This window comes from Battus philenor, unplaced genomic scaffold (assembly GCF_028537555.1).
Source record: "Battus philenor isolate CCGP_79_NKW_IND1 unplaced genomic scaffold, ilBatPhil1.0.hap1 SCAF_1, whole genome shotgun sequence".
Lineage (NCBI taxonomy): Eukaryota > Metazoa > Arthropoda > Insecta > Lepidoptera > Papilionidae > Battus > Battus philenor.
In genome coordinates, this window is record NW_027181661.1 from 2,785,429 (window position 1) to 2,809,734 (window position 24,306).

Consider the following 24,306-nt stretch of genomic DNA (forward strand, 5'->3'; position numbering starts at 1 on the left):
GCTTAGGCGAACGCTTCATGACTAGAATTAAAGAGACGACTTTAATCAATTAAAAATTAGGTGTAAATGTTGAAGCTTTTTTAGCTCATTTGTTAAAACTTTTATAAGCCTATTTATAATAATTTCTGTATAAAATGGTCACTGAAACTGAATGCAGCAGGCCAGTAACTTCTGGCAGTAAAAAATGTGCAGGGACAAATAGTAAGTAGTGATTCATTTTAATATGTAATTATATAAATTTTGTTAAAAAAAATTATTAATACTATTTCTATATTTTTTATTTCTGAAACCATTGATTTTTGGATAGGGCGTACCATACATTTATTGAAAGCAAATGAGTTAAGCATTTACTTCTTAAAACTTTTACACCTTAAATCAGTCATCCTGTATATGTATGTACTGGGTGTAAGAGCTGATAAACTTACAGTTTAAATTAACTCTGTATTTACTAATGATATGTAGTTATGTGCCCATTGCTTGGTACATTTATCTGTGTCCATTTTTAGTCCTTTAAGTTGGTTTTATTTTTGCACAACACTACATTTGAACACTACTATATAATAGTTTTATACAAGTTGTATCTAAATAACATTTATAATAAATTGTTTTGCATTTCAAAATACTGGGTCCTATACTGTACAATAACATAGATTTAACATGAAATTAGCTTAATGATTATTCTATTAATGATTAGATAATCACATTGATCTCATCAGTGGCCATCTTAGACCAGTATCATTAGACTAACCTACTTTGAGACACTTGGACCCCATTTGTGGCATGCTCAGCAAATACAAAACCGTCAAGTGAAAACTTCTGGACATTTTAATGGATAAATAAAAAACTGGCAGTAGTTAACTGTATATTCTCTTACAATTATTAAAAGTAATCATGATTAAAAGATACCATGATAACATATTGCTAAAGAAACTACTGCACACTGATATGTAGACAGGATATAATTTTGTTCTCTCTAATAATACTAATTAATATAGATTAAAAATTTCATCTTCAAAAACTTTAAAAAAATATAAATTGAAACTAACATAATTAATAGTCTTAGTAAATTCTAACAAAATGATATTTCTCAAAAAGGCGAGTATAAAAAAATCTAATAACCATAAACCTCCTTACATATCTAAACATGTAAAAATAAACAATAAGAATAAAAATTTAAAGTTGTAAATAAATTACTCTGCTATATGCGCAGCGGCCAATAAAGATGCCAGGGTAGACTTTTTAAACATTATCACTACAGAAAAATAGAAATATTTAATCTAGATGTCATCTGAATTCTGCAGCGTAATCAGGCCTTGATGTTCCATCTCCTTGTACATTATATCCTGATTAAGTGTATGCAAAATCTCCTGGAATCTTTGTTTTAAAGCCATATTCTCAATACCAGCAATCTCATTCTGAGTTCTCTGCCTGCGTTGCTTCAGTTCATCCAATTCAGCCTTCAATTCATCAATCCTTACTTGCATGTTATCTTTGGACATATTGCGAGAGTAATAATCAACATCTTCTTCTGAAGAAATTCCACCACTCTTTGATACTGTCGATGTTGCAGGCGTAGCGGAGCTACTCTGGCTTGCCGATTTCTTAGACCCATGACCTTGAAACATTTGATATTCAAACTGAAGTGGATAGTCTCTCTTCAAATGCAAGTCAGCCAACTCATTCAGAGAGTCTATGTCAGATAAGCGGCTATCATATGGTGATAGGCGGCTGTCTTCAATTTCAGCATTGATATTGTCATCTTCACTGTCACTAACTGCTCCACCAAATATATCAACAACATTAGATGATTCCTGATTGGTGGACTCTGATGTTTTTTTATCCCTTTTAGAATTTCGCTCAGCCTTTGATTTTCTTTCAGATTTAGAGTGGGTTGATGTGCTTGGTTCCGGCTTCGGATGGTCATCTTCTTCTTTTATCACCTCATATGTGACGCTGATAGCTTCATTGTCAGCTCGGAGAAGCCTCTTCACTTCTTTTTCTATTTCTGGCGCTTCTACGCACTTTTTCTTCAATGTTTTCCTGAATCGCCGTTTTCGAACATTTTTAGTTGGCGGAGTAATCCCGTGAGGCCATAAAAACTTTTTGTCCACTTTATATGGATCTTTCTTCTTATTTTTAGATGATGACTCCTCTTCTACAGTAGGAGTATCGGGCTCATCTTTACAAATCATCATTTGACAAATGTCGGCAGTTTTATAAAAACTTTTATTATCGATTGTTTTAAGGGATTCTACAATTGTCGGCAAATCCACAATCTTGGCGTGCATTAACCAGTGATCGAGTTGAACCTCGCCATGGCGCATATCATTTTCAATCTTAATAGTTAATCGATTTTTCAAACTTTGTCCAGACTTTAGGACTTCTCGAAGCATCTTGGCCGGCTCCTCAGGAAGCCGTAGTACCAGTTGTGATTCAAGTTCCGCAGGATACTCAACATCCTTTTTATCTCTGCTCATGTTCAATTTTAGTTAATTAGTTCAATTCTTCAGGAATTTTATTGTAAACAACAAATACCGCCTTTATCTCAACTTAAGGAATTTTAGTATTGATCGATCTTTGCCTGTGTAAATAAAATAATAGTTCATTGACACCTAAGCCATAGACTATATTAAGTATTGATCGCAAATCAACTAGATTAAGTTTTTGTTAATTTATTATCACCGTTATTAAATATAAATAAAAAAGTTTTCATTAGTGTCAAATTTGGTACTTGATTTTCCTTACATTAAAATAGTGTCCTTATAATAAACTAATAAACTTATAATTTATATGGATCTAAAAAAAAGCAATTTAGTTCTGACCTCGGCCTTTTAAAACTACTGTATTTTATGAAAACGTAATTTAAATATTTTTAATTTTAAATATATTTTGCAATATATTTAAAATGAGATTTCGCTAAATTTCAAAATAAGTGTCATAGATAGCGCAATGACGTTCACATTTTACTATAGGCTATACTAAAGTCTATGGTTTGGGACACGTCAATAACATAAAAATAAAAAGTTACAAATGAATAGAATTCCGTTGAGGTAAATGTGTACAGTAGTCTCATTGGTTTACGTTAAAATTCATTTTTGGTGATAACAGAAAGGTAAGAAATATGTGTTTTGTCTAATTACAATTAGTATATAACTGTGTACAATTTTAGTAAAACTAACTATATCAAATAAAAATATTACCAAAGATTTCCACAAATTTTGTTTTAGTTCAGCTTAGTTCTTATCATACAAGTTGTACACAGTTTAAGTTCTCTGTAATAACAATTTTCAATAAATCAAATATACATTGCGTAATTAAATAATATTAAGTATGTATTATTTAGGGCGTTGTTTTCGCAAGCCGATAATTTTCATTTAAAATTTAAGAATAATATATTTGTTTATTTAATTTTCTCCGCAAAAAAGGGAATGTGTTGTAGTACATAGTTAAGTTTAAGAGGTAAATTATTTTATTTTTAATAAAATGAGTCACGTCGATTAGGGCTTCCCCGAAATAAAATTCTTATAAAATGCTACTCGTCGGTATAACACTGTCATCAACCACGCCGACCTGTTAATAGTCGGTCCACCCACCTAGTACTAGCTACAGACTTCATTCTAAGTCTTACAAACTTGATTGCTTTGTCATCTCAAACCCAGAGAAAGTTGCAATGTCCTTGTTGAAAAAAAAAAACCTTTACTGATCCAGGTAGGTCTGCAGGGGTCCAAAAATGTTTATAAGCTTTTGATACTGAAGTGCTAAAATGTAGGCAGATAATATTTTAAGAAGCTCAGCAATTGTTACTTGTAATAACTTGCATATTCCATATTCAATATAGCATGTTGAGATGTTGAAAATCACTATCATACCAACACTTGTTTAGACTGGGAATATGGTACAGATATAGCTAAAGTGTTCCACCATGACTAGATAAATTTTGTAAGCTTTCTATGAGAAAATGTCTGGTAACCTGCTCTAGAAATATAATTTAAATGAAACAATCATACATGATGTTTTTACTTTTTGTTCATAGAGGCTATGATGAAGTTGAAAGGAGGGATATTGTGCTTATTGGTGATAATACACTGCTCATATGCTCCACCTGTCTCTCAAGATAAATCTAAGGAACAGGACAGCGAAATAAAGGATGATCTGGTAAATAATTTTTTTTTAATATAATCTATTGACTATTATGTACACTATATATATATTTGTATTTTTGAAAGTACAGGCTAAAATTTTAAAAAGGGAATTTAATACTAAAAAGTAATTTTTGAGCTTGCATCCCAAGACTAAAAATAATATTGCTGTTTTGTTTCAATCAATTGCAACTGTTTTGACCAGATATTGGATGAACCATCCAATAAGAACACTTTCATTTGTCAACAATTTGGAAATTATCATTTATGGCTAACAATAACCAGATTTCTGATATTTGGATGTATATTTAGTGAAAATATCTTGTTCATTAAATAATTATGGAGGCAACTTTATTTACTAATAGATAAATCACCAAAAGAAACTATTGAGACAAAAAATCTAAAACAATTAAATCTTTTATGTACTACATCATTGGTAGCAGACATAAAAACATTAAAGAGGTGTATGTTTAGCTCATTTGTCACCAATTAATTTATAGTTCTGTGTAAAAATCAGTTTTCGAAATAATACATAATGTAATGATAATGTAGTTGAAGAAGTGTTTCAAAATTTGCATTGTTGCATGTAAAAATAATTATTGTGTACTATCTGTTCCTACCGAACATGTGCGGTCAAAAGTTATTAGCCAGTCAAATTCCAATAGCAAAAATAAATGAATGTAACATGTTTCAGGGTAATCACTTTATAAAGGCAAAGGTGTAAATGCTTTGAAGGTTTTTGCTGACAATTTAGCTATACTTTCACCAATTTAAATTTTTATAACCTATAATTAATAATAATAATAGAATATTATTATTAATAAGTGATTTTATGTCACTAAGACCCACTGTGAAAAGACATAGAAGTGATCTAAGCACCTATTTAAACCAATTAAGGTTTATGTGTTGTTTGTAATGTTACATGTATGTACAGATTTAAAAAATAAAAACAATGTTTTTTTTTTAAATACAAAAATGCATTCTGTAGTAATTCAACGCTTCTTGTACTGTACTTATTATATTATTGGCTTTGACATTAAAATGACTTATTGATAAAAATAAATTTGACCTGTACTTTCAAAATAATTGAGTTGTTTCTTGCTAACCTTCAGAACTTGATTGTTGGCTTCAATAATGTCATACTCTGTGCTTTCAATGTATTTAAGTTAAACATGTTCAAATTTAAATTATTATAGTTATGCTTATGCATTTTCATATAAATTTATTTCTTTACAAAATAAATATTATTGTGTTTATTACTATGTTACTATGTACTTTTACCCTATTTAGATCAATTATAGTGTTCATATAACATGAGAAGAATGCTAGAAGTTTCTCCAATTTGAAAAAAAAAACAATACATGATATAGATCCTTTGAAATTTGAAATATTGCTTTAGGGATTCTAAACACACTCTGATCTGAAAAGAGACGTAAACTCAGGCAGGTTTATTTATGTAATCAATTTTATTAACGGCCTGTATAAGGTAGTTGATTGAGATTCATTTACAAGCCTTAATACAAAATGATCTTAAAATTTAACGCCTTTGAGAATTTTATGGCCTAAATCTCAAAGGGGTTGTGGCAGTAAATGTAGGTTAAAGTCTATTCTCAATTCTTTTTATATGGTATACTTTCTTGGTGCAGTGATTACCAAAAAAATTCTTGGGCATATGATCATGTCTCTGTATAACATGGTAATACCAATGTATGAGTTCATATTAGATAGAACTGTTGCTAGAGTTCATTCTGCTATATAACTATCACATGTGTTAGTATCGTTAGCCAGGCAATAGCAACTAACCAAGTTGAGGTTCAGTTCTCTTGGGCACCCTTGTGCTGGAATGCTAAATAGTTATTGACTAGTGACAGCCCATGCCGAGGTCTTCTCGTGTGGGTTCTTTAGCCTAGTCCTACCATGGAGCATCCACTCAAGCGATTTAAGAGCTTAGTGGACTCCAAATCCGATTAAATAGTAGTAGCGGCCCGAAACAAGGCTTTCCCAGAAGCCCTAGGGTTTAGCTATCTTAAAAGAGGTCATAGGCTAGGCGCACTCCTTGCGTCTGCGCTATTTAAGCACCGGTGAGAGTTCGGCTCTAAAAATATATGAGATTCAGATGACTCCGCATGACCAGCATAAGTTTTGAATATCTATTACTCATTTAGTTTGTTCATTTGATTTTTTTAAGCGTTCATTTATATGTAAAGACTTGCTTAGATAAGAAACATAACTAATTTGTTATGTATAGAGTACATACACACAGTATAATTATCTATTATTATTATTTTATGATTAGATGTAGCATTATAGAGGAAAAACTAATTATTACTTTTTGATTTATTAATCATTTAGTGGCCTATGTTAATTTTGCTCTACAAACATTGTTACATATTGTGAACTTTTAATTTATTGCCATGTTGTCCGAAAACAAATAAATTTATGACAATTTTAATATAATTTTGATATATAGCATATGCGAATTACATTTATACATAATAGTTACCTATTTTGTTATTATATTCATTATAAGTAAATGGTAAAGAAATATTTATTAAGCTATTGATCCTTTAGTTCATTGTTTTTTTCTTTCTGTTTTTTTTCTAATTATTTGAGGCAAGAGCAATGCAAATTAGTTTGATGTTTTTATTTATTATTGCATGTAGAATTATGTGTTATACTGTGTTTATTATGAGTATATATGAATACACGTATGGTATATACATACGTATGTATGTAAATACACGTTTATGGATGTCTGGAAGAAATTGCCATGTGTGATAAGACCGCTATACTTTTTCTTTGCTATTATGCAAATATGTACATACTTTATAGCGTGTACAAATAAAGAGTATTGAATTAAAATTATAATGAATATTATTTAATGTTATTGTGCGACAGATGCTAAGCGTTTATTTACGAAGTGTCCTGATAAGTCGGTGAAGACATCATCATCATCATATCCATCGTAAGACGCCCATTGCTAGGCATAGGCTTCCTTCATAGATTTCCAGTTGGATTGGTTCGAAGTGGTATTTATCTAGCATTCTCCGACCTTAGCATGGTCGGCTGTGTAACTTGTGTCTTGTGTTTGCCGGTTCTTTGTCCCCACTCGAACCTTAAGGCCTGCCACTTCAACTTTTCATTCACCTGGACTACGTAAGCTACTTTCTTTCGTTAAAATATAAATGAAATATTATTCTTTATGATCCTGTAGTCTGTCTGTAGTACATGCAGAGCAAGCAATTTCGAACTGTATTTTCAATGTGAATCGATATAATGTTGTCTACTTTATTTCCGTACGGACCTGGGGAGTTCGGACATATGTCCACAGGTAGTTGACAGGTTAAATAGTTTTACTTATAATAATAATTATAAGTAACATAATTATGAAAATTTCTAGATGGCCAGTAGTTTTTTTTTATTTATTTATTATGATGAGTGATGACTCAAGGCACAGAAATGTAGTCTTTAATTTTGGTCGTCGTAAGGTTTACAATCGCGTAATCACCCGTGAAGAACGCTACGTTCGGGATTTCTATATGTCATTGAATCAGCAATAAAGAGATTCGTAGAAGAATACATAATCTAGGAGATTGGCGAAGTTGAAGTAGTCACATTGGTAGACGACCGCTGGGTAGGAATGGACTACGGACTGGCAGGCATACCCCATAAAGTGAAAGTGAACAAGACGACTTATATCTAGCAGATGATGTTCTCCATCTTAAATATGACACCATAAATGATGATGATGCTGTTGTTTCTCCAAAAATATAACTAAACTCGTTGTTTCATATTTAAACTAATGCATGTTGCAAAAAATCATTGGTTGACATGACCTTGTTAGAACAATTGGATAAATTAGTATGAATTGGAGTTAGAATTTCCTTAAGGATCATTAGGATAATGTAGTGCCATTTGATAGTACAGATTTAGACGTGATCTCAAGCTTTTGGCGTTTCATCATATGAATAATTTTTTTTTTCAACTTTAAAAATATTTTAGAATTATAATTATGATTTTTATTATTAAATTTTGTTGTCTGTACAAGAATTTTGTGTTGGTAATTTAAAAAAAAATTATAGTAAGTTACTATGAAAGTAGTATTATTGTGTATCTGTCATACGCCCGCTATGCGAACTTAATAAGCCCTCAATCCCTCCCACCTGGAGGTGTAATTTCATGAAATGGATTCTTAGCTGAACTCTATTTGACGTGAGGAATATGTCTACCAAATTTCAAGAATCTACGCGTTATGTTTCTGGAGATATCGTGATGAGTCAGAACTTAACACGTTCTCTGTCACGTCTGACACGTTACTTTTAGGCCTATTAAAAATCAATAATCTGTTTATTTACTTAACTGTTTTTTTAGCTTGTATGCTTTAACCTTTTACTCAATTGTCACTTGGTTAACAAAAGTCAATTTGAGCCAATATTTATGGATGTTTTTTTCAATAAATTTCTTTGTATGGTATTTGTTGTTTTTCTTTCTAAGTTCTTAAATTTTTAAAAAACAACTTGATATAGAAGAGCTAGAGCGACACACGGGTCAAGTAATATGAGATTTAGTCAGACAGCACTGAAACTCTCGTAAAACGCGGTCACCAATGGCTGACGCGGCTTGGACAACAAACTGCATTTTTTTTCTCGACAAAGAACGTGTTAAGCGGAAAAAATATATGTTTGTTGAATATATTTGTCATATATTTTTTTTACTAAAAATTTTAACCATGCGAATTTAATTGAAGAATATTAGAGCAGGTTAACTCTAATATTCTTTTATGTCGTCATATCTTTGCTCGCGCATAAGCTACATAATACTGTATAATTAACAGGAAAAAGTTATAAATTTTAATATGCTTTACGTACGCGCATACTGAAGTTACTTATATATACTTATATATATTCTGCCCTGCGTTTCATTTTTTAAGAATCCTTTGTGTTTCAATGAGAACTGCTAATGGCCTGATTGAAGTACAGCGAGGGTCGTAAGCGCCCCACATGACATGGAATGTGTTAATTCTTAAAACAATGTCCACTGCTGGCTCAGTATCTCCTGACGGCATTGTGTGTGTGTGATATGTATACGTAATTCCCTGTGTATGTCGATCTGTCCATTTGTAATGCGCAATCCGCTGACCTGTTGCGGTTTCTTTCATTCGTCTGATTCCTGAATCGATCTCGTAGGGAAATTCCGAGTAAAACATTTTTTGTTGCTTGTTCATTGACTAATTTAACCAATGAGGCCCGTAGTGAACATGTTTCAGCAGCTCCGCGCGTTTTTTTTTTTAAATTAGAGGCCTGTCAAATAGCTATATCTAATATATAAAATTCTCGTGTCACGGTGTTCGAACTTGAACTCCTCCGAAACGGCTTGACCGATTTTTACCAAATTTTACATGCGTATTCAGTATGTCTGAGAATCGGCTACTATCTATTTTCCATACCCCTAAGTGATAAGGGTGGTCCACCCCTAAATTTTATTTTTAATTTTTTAGACAATTTTTTTTGGTTTTTATTTTATTATGATACAGCATACAAAAATACATACAAACCTTAATTTTCACCCCTCTACGATCAACCCTTATCTTACATTTGTTAATTAAAAACTTTAATTTTTTTGCAAAACAACGTTTGCGGGATCAGCTAGTTTGTGATATAAAGATAATAATTGTTAAATTATTTAGAGGCTTGTGAATAATTATTATTAATTTTTTAATATTTTAGGAGGAGTATATGGAATATCATAGATATTTAAAGGAAGTGGTGCAAACTTTGGAAAGTGATCCAGATTTTAGAGAGAGGTTGGAAAAGGCAGAGGAAGAAGATGTACGGGTAAGCTATAGTTTTATCATATATGCCCAAGAGGAGGGGGGAGGGAGGAGGGGGGGGAGGGAGGAGCTAACTTGTTTATCCTCATGTTGCGTAGCTCGCCTACTGTAGTGTTTTGAAGGATAATATATGGCTTTCGATAAATGTACCCGAGTACTTATGTATATATATTTCTTTTTAATGTTTGTGTTTATTTATATTATTAGTAATATTTTAGTGCCAACGTTGTAACATTGTTATGTTATTTATTTAAAAATAATTAATATCTATTTTCAAGACTTTAAATATTTATATAAATACGGTTGGTGAAAAATATTAAATTATAAAAATTGCGTAGAATGTCAAGGTTGACCACCCCTGATATAATCTTTAAAAATTTCCATGCTTTGTTGATAGTATAAGTTTATTTTCTCATTTTAAGAATATTTTACGTCAGATATAATTTGAAAGATTTACTTTATCAAGCATTTTTACTATTATTTAAATTATTTTTTTTTATAAATTTAAAATCCAGAGCTTACTTAATAAATGTTATTAAACATTGCATGGCCAGCTTACTTGATAAGTCTATGAATCGTAAATAGATTGTTAGTCTATTCTCGATCATTATTTGCCACATATCTTTCGGATTATTAGTGTTAATATAATTCACAATATGAATTGGACGGTAGACGCTACATGCAGGCCACTACCAACGTTCCTATTAAAAATCTAAGGAGAAGGCCTATGACCAGCAGTGAATGTCGAATGTCTAATTGCCGTCGTTTCAGCTTATAGATGTCCATTGTAAGGCATTGTCTACCCCCAAAGATCTATAGCTGGATATATCATAATCGCCATACTTAGCAAGCGGGTTGGCGATCGCAATGTGGTATGATGGTACGCAGAGGATACTGCTGACCATCATCAGGTCCCATTAAAGCACTAAGTGTGAATTACAAGATGTTATTTTGGAAATCGAACCCGTGACCTACAATCATAAGTTTCAATCCTCAACCGCTAGGTAATAATAAGATATAATTTACGAGTATGGGAAACAAACCCATGACCTACTATCGAAAATTATGGTCTAACCACTGCGTTACTATTGATTAAAACTATACTACAAAATATTTCTTATATATAGGTTTCCTGCAAAAATTACACAACTTTTCCTGTAATAGAGACATAACGTCTTATCATCTCACGGATCGAAGAATCCATCGGGTGTTCGAGGTTGCAGCTCCTATAGCAGGCTTAGAGAGACTGCCTTGCAATGTCCACTTCTCAATTTTAAATGTATAAATAAATAAATAGATGACGTATTCTATACGGGTATATGGTCGATTTATAAATACAATTTAGTTATTTTCTTTATTATTGTATTATATAAATTTATTAAAAATTTGAAAATTTTCAGTCTGGAAAAATCGCCGAGCAATTGGATTTTGTCAATCACAACGTCAGAACGAAACTTGATGAGATAAAGCGACGAGAACTGGATAGGCTTCGTCACTTAGCGACTAAGGTGAGATTAAACGACTAATGTTAATATAGTTACGTAATCTTTTCTAAGCCTTGAATTTGAAGCCAAGTAAGTTGGCATATAAAATTAGTCTTAGCTTGTGTAAAGACCACGAACCCAACTAGGTGATGAAGAAATAGTTAAAGTCGCGGGAAGTCATGTCATCGTGGTGATCGGCTGATGTGTTAATGATGATCTGCAGCGGGCTATGCTCCTTCGCTTCTATCGAATCAGAAATAAGATCCACAGAAAAGTCACCGAAGTAACTCGAAGATATGCTCCTCAGAAGTTGCAGTATATGGTGCATATCGCGCGGCTACCACTAGCTGGTGGACGCGGGCCATGTAAGACGGTCATAGTGGCGATCTTTTGGCTTATTGTTCGGTTAAGTTCAAATATTAAACGTAATTAATGACAGTTGATCTAGATCCTCAATTAGGATTTTTTTAATCCTTATAGGCCTTATTTGACCTCTATCTCGTCAGATCTTAGGCGATGACGAATTCTACATTGGTACATGCTTGTTAGAAGAAACCTATTCACTCTTATAAAAAATAAGTTTATTACAAGATTTTTTATTTTGTCATAAACCAACCACCGCACAACGCATCAACCTCGGTCTAGAATCACATAATTCATTTTAAAATAAAAATGATCTGGATTAACAAAAATTATTTAAAAAAAAACTGATAAAACGTAATCCGTTATGGCATCTGTTTCATCAGCAAAATATAAAACATGTAGCCTTTTCATGTAGTTAATTTGGTCACAAAACAATCTTCAGCAATTTTATTAAAGTTTTGTTTGTTTATTTGGTACCTGGTAATTGTGGTTGTTTATAATAAATCAAGTTTGATATTTGAATCTTGTTCACATTAATAAATACAATACAAATAAGTACGTAAACCTATAAGGTATGTTGTGTATAGCTCTATGGATGCAGTCCGCTACCAACTGGCCTTATTGGAAATCTATGGGAAAAGGCCATTTACAACAGTAAACACCGTACGGCAGTGATGAATATGATGAATTAATTATGTTAATCATCATTAGTGTGTACCTTGATACAGTTAAACATATCTATAATATTTATTGATGATAAATAAGTAATTAATGATAACCTTTGAAGTACAAATATCCATTGCATCGCAGATATGAATCATGTATTTTCACTTTTCTCTCTGGTAATTATTAAACTTCTGTATGAAAGAAATCGAGAAATAATTAAACTGGTTTATGGCTTTGTTGTGATGTAGATAAAATAGTTTTCTTTAATCTGTTATTCATTAAAGCCGTCTCTGTAACTTCTTAAAAAAATAAAATAAAATCTGTTTACTAGGACCTAAGTTGGTTTTGAAAACTTGATTTTTATTATCAGCTCAAAATAATTACTCAGTTGTATTTCTGTAATCGAAGTTATAAATAACGTAGACAATAATTACAGTTCCAATATGTTTTGTAGGATTTAATTATCTGATAAGAAGGTTTGAACAAAATCACTTCACATGTCATTAATCTTATCTAATTTTATTTATCTTTTCAAGATGAATCGAAAGTTTTACACCGCAACAATATTAATTGTTTATGTAGCGATAATAAATTAATAAATGTGTGTTTTATTAAGAATTTTATATAATGTAAACTACTTTGTTATAAAATCAATCTCATACTTGACGTGTTGTTGTGGGCGTTAGACATCGTTGGACGTAGGCCGCTTTCTACAGATCATATTGGAAATTAACCCTTTCATTACCAGCGTCGGAGTTAGCCGTCGTCCACCCTGTAATGTGGGATTTATCACAGCCAAATAAATTACTAAGAATTAACCTAACTACTATTTTTATTAATAAACCAGTAAAATCTTTAAATATGTAACACAAATGAGAAAATTCGAACATCACCTTACCGCCATGCCCGGTTCAGTAGCGTCACTTCGGCGGATTTAACTGCGGTAATGAAAGGGTTAAAGAAGGCGGTCTGTGTCCAGTATTGGACGTCATACAGCTAAAATGATGTCGATGATGAATCTAAAGCAATAAGACATAAGACTGAGTTTATCATAAATTTAATTTTCAGCAATTCGAATTGACTAATAACCTGGAAATCGATACGGGGAAGATACCGTCGAATGAACATTTGGATCATGCCAATCCGCACACTTTCGAAATTGAAGATCTCAAGAAACTGATTAAAAAGACAACGTCTGATCTGGAAGCGGCTGATAAACAAAGGAAGCAACAGTTCAAGGTAAGAATTATCAAAAAAAAAATGTTTGTCACTGTATTTATTAAGTAACACATTCCATGTCATGTGGGGCGTATACGACTCCCGCTGCACTTTTCAGTTCAGGCCTTTTGCAGTTCTCATTGAAAAAGAAACAATTCTTAAAAAATGAATTGTAGGGTCGAATATAGATAACTTCACATCACGTATGCGCGTACGTAATGCATATTAAAATTAATTTTTTCCTCGCTAATTATAGCTTTGCATTATTGAAAAAGTGTAAAGCATACATTTTAAACGACTTTTAAAATTTTTAGTGTGGGTCGTATACGCCCTATCATATATATAACTTCAAAAATTGCCGTGCACGGAACGTGTTAATTAATTTTTTTACAAGTCAACGAAATGTGCAGAGATAATTACTAGATTGTGTAAATGTCATAAAAAGTTATTTAACTATGTTGACATATAATTACAAGATATTTACTGTAATTATTATTTAATTACTTATAAATACATACATATATGTTATACTATATCATATAATTATACTATATAATATACTTATAAATACATACATGTTCATATTATTACTATACATTATTTATCATTCAAGATGATTACAGTGACTTTTGTTTGTCTTCCTAGAAATGGTCTATGATATTCTTGAAATCAGAAATATGTCAATATTTCAAATGTGCCGCGTGCTTCGAATGTGTGTCCATACTATCTGGTATATATAAGTAGGATTTTCTTATCAGTTAGTTGTCCCAACAATCCTTGCACAACCAGAAGTATCATATAAGACCTGTCATATTTCAAAGGAAAACACATTAAGAAAGATTACTTGCTTGATCAAAATTTATTCACATTTATTTCAAAATAAATATAATGTGATTGGTAAATACTGGTAGATGCTGTCTATATTGGCAAGTTAGAGTGGCATTGGACAAGAGTCTGCAGCTGAGATTACTGACCCTCAACCCAGCATAGGACCTTGTTAATGTCATTTTAAGATGTTAAATACAAATTAATAAATTAATTTTATGTTCTTGACTTTCCAGGAATATGAAATGCAGAAGGAATTTGAGAAGCATCAGAAATTGGAGACGATGAACGAAGAACAAAAGAAAGAGTACATGGATAAGATTAAACAAGAGGAAGAAGCAAAGAAACATCACCAGCCGGTTAGTACACTGTTCATTATTATCAAACAATTGTTTCAATTGAATTGACGTGTATAAGCATGCTACGTGTTATGCATATTGATTTTACGGTGCGCTTTAGTCATACTTCTTGGTACTATTTTGTTTACAATACTCGAAATTGTTTTCCAGTTAATCATTGCATATGCAAGACTTTAAGCACCGAAAATATTATTTTGCTTTCATTTTATATGTTGTACAATTTGTATTAAGCAGCTTTTATTAAGTTTCATAAAAATCTTTTGTAAACAACTGTGTGCAATATTACAAAATCACATTTCCAAATTACCAAATTTAAAAAGTTTTATTAAGAATGCTTTTGAAAAAAGCCTTTAATAGCGTAAAAGGATTATTTAAATTATAATAAAGCTTCGGAATTAGTCGCTCAATTACAAGTATTGAAGACATTGTGTGAGTAGTCATTAAAAAAAGTGCATCTGAGTTTTTTGTGGGCTTTTTTCACATCAGGACTTTTAGAACCCACATAACTTTAAGTTGAATGATTCCATTAATGAGCAACTTAATTTTATTATAATTTTAAATGAATGAGGTTCTTTTAATATTCTCGCCTTACATAAGTGATTACTGTCAATGGAAATATAAATAATACTTATTGAAACCTTCTCAATTTGTTATAAAATATAACATTTACATGTAGTATGTACATAGCCACAAAAGATATCAGATTTATCCAACATATGACAAGATATTGATATAGAATTCTTTCATGTACAATTTAATTACATTGAAATAAGAAGCAGTATTTATAAAGTATTTTTCTTTTTTAGCTTTTTACCTTTTTATATTAAATATAGCTATTTTAATTTTAATTTAAAATGTGAGGACATTACAAGATTAGATTTTAGTTTGTTTTTTATCGCTAGCTATCTAGAATGTTTGTATATAAGACAATTTCTCTCGACTATGTAAGTATATGTTTCAAAAAAACAATAATGCGTTGTTCTGAAAACAGAGAAACGATATTTAAAGTTACTATTTAAATTGTCGTTTCTTTTTAAACGTTTTTCCGCTGTATTTTAACCCTTAAATGCATGGAATTTTTTATTGTGATAATAAAAATATATGTTATATATATAGGGGTAACAAATACGGGAAAAATAGTAAAATAAATATTTATGTAATACTATCATAAATTTTTATAAAAAAACGTATGGTATCATTTTTGATACAACATGCATTTAATACCTAATCAAGTATTCACGGCCCTTAGAGATTTTAGTTTTTTGATAAGGTGTTTTCTATTTTCAGGAATAATGAAAAATGTTTGCAAAGTAATGAATTATTTATTAGGAATAAGTAATTAAACGTGGAACTTGTTAAAACAGTCAGAATTTTGTTTGAACACAGAAAAACTTTGCATTTTTCACATTTGATGTGTTTAGCAGCTTACACCCTGGCATCATACACCGCATGCGATTATCCGTGCGTATTTGTTTGTGGTCAGTACCATCGTGTATAATGTCTGTTGATGGCACTACCTGAAGGATATTCCTCCGCTTAGGAGCTGGTTCCTCTATAGTACCGTTAAGAATACTACTACTACTTGGTCGACCTCTTGCAGGTTGGGTGTGGATTTTATATTTACATAGAACATCTGCAAGTTCTGTTCTAAACTCTGCTAAATTCAATATATCTTTCGCACATATCTTCTTTTTATAGCAAACCTGCTTATAAAAGACCCACGAATTTATAACCGTCAAATCAAGAAGATTATGGAATAGTCTAATGTACCACTTCCTACTTTTCATGCGGATTCTGTATCTGCCCAAGTACGAGTCCATTAAATCTACACCGCCCATATGTGCGTTGTATTCTTTCACAACCTTTGGACACTGTATAAATTTCTTCCGCTTCTCAACCTTATCGTAGCGCTCAATCGTGGATACAGGCTCAGCGCCCACATAAGTAGACAGCAAAGTCACTTGTGTATTATCCTTCCAACTCACCGAAGACATTTCATTTCCATCGTAGCTGGTCACGTATTCTTCATAATATCCCCTCTCCACAGACTTTGCCATTACTTGTTGCTTTGTAGGCAATTTGCAAGATTTTCCAAGACGGTTTCTCTGCACAGTTCCTAAACACCAAATGCCTTGTTTTGCCATATAGTACATGAGTGGCAAAGAAGTGTAGAAATTGTCAAAGTAGACAATGTGATTCATTCTTCTTAGAATGGCTCAAGATAGTTTTATGACGACATTACCAACGGTTCCTATATCTGTTTCTTCTTGAGATATAAGTGACTGCTTTTTCCATATAAGCCTTTGCACATCAATAGCTTCATGAATTGGTTGGCTACCACTATATTATTGTGTATACCTGGCACAGGTTCTTCAATTAAAGGAGGATCTTCTATCAAAGGAGGGTCTTGCACATCGGCTTGAGGTTCAAATTGCTCACCATCTTCAATTACCGCTCGCAGCTCTGCAGTAGTTAGAATTTCTTCTAAATCGTTTTCATCTACTTCGTCGGATAAGTAACCATCTTCTAACTGGCTTAAATAATCTTCAATATCCTTATCGGTAATTCTTTTACGTTCCGTTCTAAAACAAAATACATAAAAAGCTCAAGCCCGCAACCAAGCAAAAATATAAACAAGTCAAAGTCCCAAATGCATGATGTCTCATTTTTGATACAAGCAAAAGAAATGCTTTTATTATTTATAATATAAAATTCGAATGTAAAATATTATGGTACCATGCAATCAAAGTACTTACCTACGATAAAATATTTTTTTTATCTGGATTAGCTTCAAGATTCATTCAATAACACCTGATGAAAACTTTTAAATTCACTTGTTGTTGAAACTTGTAACCGACAGCGAACAATGACATTTTAACGCATCATAAAATGTCGGACCAATCACAATGCTTTACTTTTTCCTTCAGAAACTACTATTCGTTTATATTATAAGTCAAAATTATGCGTAGTAAAAATTTTAAGGGCTCTGAATCGTGAAAAACTTTCTGTTTCGTTTTTGATACAATATGCATTTAAGGGTTAAATTATCACTTTGACATCTCAAATAACAACTGGCGACCGCAATGGGCGCCATCACAACACTATTATTAACAGCGCCATCTATGAAATGTCAAGGTTAAACGGCCACTGCTTTACCGACATCAAATAAGCGCCGCACAATATGAAACAGAATTATTAAAGAATATATATGTATATAAATATACACTACTTGACATAGGTCTGCTTTATAGATTTCCAATAGTACTGGTTTGAAACTGGATGAAGTCTCTCTCTGTAGTGGCCTGCCCAAGGCACCAACGGCCACGCAAGTTATATGGTCTGCCCCTGCCACTTCAACTTGTTAATCCCTGGTCCACATCGGCTATGATATCTTTAATTTATGCGACTTTAATTCTTTGTTTTAGACATTGTATTGTTATAATTATTATAATATGTCTGTTATATTACCTGACCCCGTCCTCTTGACGAACTTGATAAACGCCTATTTTTTAAAGTCCCTCCTTCACTGTAAAGTATAAGCTTCCCCCCAAAGCTCGCCACGACGCTCGTATGGTCTTGCGCTTGGTGTGGCGACTTCCTGTGACTACTATAGCGTCCGTCCACCTAGTGGTCGCAAATAATATTTTCAGCCTCAACGGTCATCGGCCTTTTTAATTGTTCTTTACTCAATGAGTGTAATTTCTCTTTCTAAATTTCAAGTATTTATGCTTTATGGTTCCGGAGATATTGTGATTTGTCAGTATGTAGGAGGAAATATATATATATATATATATATATATAGATATATATTACAGAAATCTTTATGTACAAAATCCAGAGTATTGCGCCTTAAAATATTAGAATGAATATTGTTCACTAGAATGGAGGCACATGGCTTCTATGTTATTCAACGATAGATTATAATAAAGATTATGTAAAAGAAACCTTTTAAAGTATCAGAAGTTGAATTAATAATGTATGTATGTAATGTGGTATGTGTAGCTAGCATGTATAGATCTTTTATAAACACAGCTCCATCACCCCGGTTCTAAGCAACAATTGGAGGAGGTGTGGGAAAAGCAGGATCATATGGACCAACAGTTTGACCCCAAAGCGTTCTTCATGATGCACGGTGAGTTGTGTCTTAGGAGATAATAATTTTTTTCGTTTATTATCTGTGACAGTTGCATCACCCTGTGACCAGAGAACAGATATTAGAGCTATGGAAAAACGCCGACAATATGGAAACAAAAGATTTCAACCCAAAAGCGTTTTTCATGATGCATGGTAAGATCCATAGCGTGCTAGTTTTATTTTTTATGTAGGTAGTTGTTTATTTCAAAAAGGCGTTTTAGTATTATGGTCAGAGATCGGATGTTGGATGTATATTTGCCTGAATTTATTTTCCCCGCGAAATGTATAAAGAAATCTTAAACTTTGATATAATGACATGTTTATAAAATATTTAATTGTATCTTTTTAAATAAGTGTTTTTTTTCTTGCGCAATTAGAAAAATTATTATTAATGGTAAAAATTTTAATGAAATAGAAATAAAAGTTGTAAAAAAATTATGCATATTTTGAAGTAGCGTATTATCACTAAACTAAAAAGAGATCAATTCTATATTTCATTGAAAAAATGCATTCATTTCCATAACTCAGACCTCAAAACCACAGTTTTACGATGCAATAAAGTCATTCCATAACATTCAACTAATAAACGTGTGTATTTATAGTTTCATTAAATTATTTAAATCAAAACATTATTGATTTTTAAACCACGGACGCAAAAATATATTTCATATATTTAATTACATAATAACACCAAAAATATTTAATTTCTTGGATGCAAAGGCTTTCAATGATAGGCCTAGAATTTAAATTTAGGTAAATATTCATCCGAAATTCCGATCTATATTGCAAATAGGCATTATGGATTGTATTATTGATTGTAGTGTAATGCTGTTTTTGTTGAAAATACCAAATCTGCCTGTTAAATGTTTCGCTACTCGCACGCTCATTGGATTTTACGTATTGTTTTGATTTGTGTGTTTGTGTGTTATGTTAAATGTTACCTCGCTTCTTAGCGCATGAAATTGTGATTGTGTTTTAAGTTATTGCTTTTTATCTTTCGTAAAAGATATGTTTGTCCATCTATAGAAATATAAGGTTTTATTTTTGTAACATGTTCGTTTAGATATTTTGTGATAAATTCTAAAAATATTTTAGTGATCAAAGTTGCATATTAATTTATTAGTTAGTAATAAATATCTAAATAGCAATATTTTGGTCAGGGTGACAGGAAGATCTGTATTTATAGGGTGTCTTATAAATTTACATTAGGCCGAAATTTATTAGGTAGTGGCTAACTAAATCATCATCATATCAGCTTTTAGTCGCCAACTGCAGGGCATTAGGCTTCTCCTAAGATCGTCACGATGACCGTTTACCGCTGCGCACGAGTGCCTAAGAGTTATTAGAGATACACCGGTGACTTTGGAATTTCTGTGAATCTCATTTCTGATTCCATTCCGAAGCCAATTTCCAGACATAGACCTCTCATTACTCTCTGAGTGACCTTCAGTCTCTCTGAAATTTTCTATTACTTCTTCTCAATACTTTTCTTCATTACAGCAGGTCCTGTCCTTTGATGGAATCGAAAATAAGCTCCATCTATACCATTGTATCGTCTGTTGCCTCAGGGCAGTATTGATAGGGAGTAGTTTTTTATTGGACTTGATCAGACTAGTGGAAAGGTGATGGTCCACATGATCTTTTACCGTTTACTTTCCGCATAACCAACAATTTAACGAGGTTTTCTTGATGAGCCAAAAATAATTTTAAGTAATTTTACAATTTTAAACAGTGCATACTAATGTATACTTTTCTAATTTTATTTCATTTTCATGTTGTCTTTTTATCACACCATGTACTCAAAATTATTACCAAATTCGACTGTTTTAAAAAAAATTGTTAATAATTTTTTTGCAGATAGTGCAATGTAGTGGTCTACGTGTACATTCAGTCGATTTCAGCTTTAGGTTTATTTATAGGACACCCTGTATATGTACTCTATCCAGATATTTTAAAGTAAAAAAAAATTGTTCAATTTAATTATCCTCTTAACTATGAAACATGAATGTAAATTTAATTTTTTTGTTATTTTTTTCTCTAACGACTTATTATTATCTGTAGTATGACTTATTGTTAAAAATACAATACATTATTGGAGTGATTTTGAAAATTTAATAATTTAATCAGTATAAAGAATAGAAAAGTATTTATGTAGGATTTTTTAATTAGTTGTCATTTTGATTTCATCATATAACATCAGACGTTGACGGCAACGGTGTATGGGACGCCGATGAAGTGAAAGCTCTATTCATCAAGGAGTTGGACAAGGTATACGGTCCTGGTGGTCCTAATAAGGACCGCCATGAAAGAGCCGAGGAGATGGAACGAATGCGGGAGCATGTGTTCAAAGAGAATGATCGAAACCGCGATGGCTTGATCGACTTCCAAGAGTTCATGATGGAGACACAAAAAGCAGACTTCAATCAAGATGAAGGTAAACTTCTTAAATATATACAGGATGATTGTTTATAGGTGCCAAAGTAAGGCTTTTATGTTATATCTATTATATTTAACTATGCATGATTAATCATTAGTAATAAAAAATCTCATTTCTCTTTTGTGTAAAAATACTGCAATATAACACAGAGATCAATGAACATTAGATCAAATACAGGGTGTTTGGTTATGGCTGTATAGCTTTAAAGCCGTGAATGGATCATATCGATTAAAGTTTAGTACACCATATTAAAAAAATCAATGCTTTTGCAAATAAAAAAATAGGTAATAATAATATAGTAATAAAAGGCATGTACAAAAATCGGATGTCTTAATATTATTTTCTACTATTTCTGCAGACTTTAAACTGCCAGAAGGTGGCATGTCGCATTCCAATAAAAAAAAACTAATGTAACTTAGATAGAGATTAGTTTTAGGTGTCAAAGACTTAAAGGGGTGAATGTATAGCTCAATTGCAAGGGTGCAATTTGTCCAAAAATCAGTGGATTCATGAATAATAAATATTATATAACCGAAAAGCCTTTTCAAACAATGGGAGTATAACATATTAAAATTAATTATTGTGTACTATGTCCTTTACAGGACAATAACTTATGACATATTAGTACAAAGTATATCAAGGCAGCGAGTAATTAATTTTGATTTTAATATATCTATATTCTCCAAAAACATTATCGATTTTGACCTACAGTTTTCTTATTGTCAAAAAGGCTTGTCACAGTCCAATAGATATATACATATAAACAATACGTGTTTTTGAGTTGATCACTTTATTATTTAAATTAATATTATTAATACAAAACCTGCGTATAATAATAACATACTTTTTTTAGTTCCGAAAAATCATAATTTTTTTTTTTCAAAATTGTTCATTTATTCATTCTTCAACTTGATGATTTGATGTTAAGTGATTGTAACATGTTCGCTAGGACAGATAGTATTGTAATACTAGTAATATTAATAATATATAAACTATTATTAATAATTTCGAGTTATTAATAGAATTGTATTTGATCTAGGCTGGAAACCAATCGATGAGAACCAAATATACACTCAAGCTGAATACGAAGAGTTTGAAAGAAGGAGGCTCGAGGAATTAAGATACTTGCAGCAGCGTGGATTGGTATGTTTGGAATTTTAAAATTTTCATTACATATATAGAATATGTATAACCTTAATTGTATCTCCTCCAGGTTGACGCCCACGGACGACCTATACCCGGAGCTCAACATCAAATCCATCAGGCGTATCTACAACAACAGCAGGCTTACCAACAACAAAAACAGCAGCTCCATCAACAAGGGCAATTACTAGCTCAACCACCAGGTTTCCAAGGTCAACAACAGTACTACCAAGGCCATCCCCAAGGACAAGTTCCACTGCAGTACGCCCACGGACAGGCGCCTCCTGGATATCAAGCACAATATCAACCGCAACAAGGACAAGGACAGCCGCAGTACCAGCAACCACCTCAAGGGCAGCCGCAGTACCAGCAGCCACCTCAAGGACAACCGCAGTACCAGCAGCCACCTCAAGGGCAGCCGCAGTACCAGCAACAACCCCAAGGACAACCACAGTACCAGCAACAACCCCAAGGACAACCACAGCACCAGCAACAACCCCAAGGTCAAGGGCCACCACCGGTCTATGCACAGCAAGGGCAGCCGAAAGTCGACGTAGTGCAGAATCCACCTGCTCAGAATCGCGAACAGCCTCAAGTGCAACGCATTGATCCAGCCGTTCCTAGCCAACCTGCCCCAGTGCAAGCTCAAAGCCAAGGTAGTCAATCCCAAGGTCAACCGCAACAGGCGCAAGGTCAAAGTCAAGGGCAAGCGCCTCCCTTACAAGCGCAGCCACCGCAACCAAACGCAAACCCTTAGCTTCTCGCACCACAACAGCATAATCGTTTACCCCCCACTCCGCCGCGAGCCCAAACTGGTGCCAAAATAAGTCCCAGCTAACTACCCATACTCATAAATTATTATGTAGTGTTTAGTTAATTCGCTTACACTTGTAGTGTTAAATATAATAATTGAACGGCAGAAGTGTTTTATTTAACTCTATTATACAGCATGACCCAGGAAAAAAAATGTAAAGTAGGAGGATAGGACTTGTCAAGTTTTGGATGCAGGCCGCTTGATGCCGGTCCTTTTGGAAATCTCTGGATAAACCTATCTCCAGTAGTGGATGTCCTTCAGTTGTATTAATGATGAATTATTGGATGGATTTGTTCACTTTAGTATTAAAATTAAAAACCTCGTGTACAATTTTGTATGCACCATATCACTATAGGGTTTATAAATATAGATACTACTATATTCGTATACAGTGACATGATTTCCGTAATTACTTCTGAAAAAAATACTAAAAATCTGCACTTTGTTATTCGATAAAAGTAAGTTATTATTTAAACTGTTCTGTTGTCTGATACCTGCCTAAGCCACGTGTCAATCTACTTCGTCGGCTATCAATTCCCCGTTGGTAGGATGCAGTGAGACACTTAGCTTTGAGAAAATTACGAAGGTCTGACATCCAATAATGACTATAATATACAATTTGGAATAAATTAAATTGTCATCACTATGGGACTCTAAAAAAATATTCAAGTTTTGAAAACTATAACAGAATTTCTAAAATTAAAGATTTCACAAAGCACTTCAGTATTTTTGAAATTTTAAAATATTACATTTCGCTAATTCCCGGCGAAGTTTTTGGTGAAAATTTAAAATGCGTGTACATTTAAACAACAGGACTGATTTAGTAGCCATAGAATATATTTATTTTGTCATAAAAACATTAAAACTTAATGTTACTGTCGACAGTAATGTATC

The 24,306-nt window shown here is 32.4% G+C and overlaps 2 protein-coding genes across 3 annotated transcripts; one reads left to right on the forward strand and one right to left on the reverse strand.

The window, feature by feature from the left end:
- Positions 1-926: 926 nt before the first annotated feature.
- LOC137919056 (transcription initiation factor TFIID subunit 7-like) lies at positions 927-2,574 on the reverse strand. Its single transcript, XM_068762027.1, has one exon. The coding sequence runs from the start codon at positions 2,475-2,477 to the stop codon at positions 1,278-1,280; it is 1,200 nt and encodes a 399-aa protein (XP_068618128.1). The 5' UTR covers positions 2,478-2,574; the 3' UTR covers positions 927-1,277.
- A 427-nt stretch (positions 2,575-3,001) lies between these two features.
- Positions 3,002-23,516, forward strand: LOC137919859 (nucleobindin-2-like). 2 transcript variants are annotated; one of them, XM_068763179.1, is made up of 10 exons: positions 3,002-3,112; positions 4,034-4,155; positions 9,866-9,973; positions 11,370-11,477; positions 13,551-13,721; positions 14,762-14,884; positions 18,917-19,016; positions 21,219-21,452; positions 22,495-22,598; positions 22,669-23,516. In XM_068763179.1, exons 2-10 carry the CDS (start codon positions 4,039-4,041, stop codon positions 23,353-23,355), a joined length of 1,752 nt encoding a protein of 583 aa, XP_068619280.1. In that variant the 5' UTR covers positions 3,002-3,112; positions 4,034-4,038; the 3' UTR covers positions 23,356-23,516. The 2 variants fall into 2 exon arrangements, with proteins under 2 accessions (XP_068619280.1, XP_068619211.1); XM_068763110.1 differs by lacking the exon at positions 18,917-19,016 and adding an exon at positions 19,069-19,171.
- Positions 23,517-24,306: the final 790 nt, after the last annotated feature.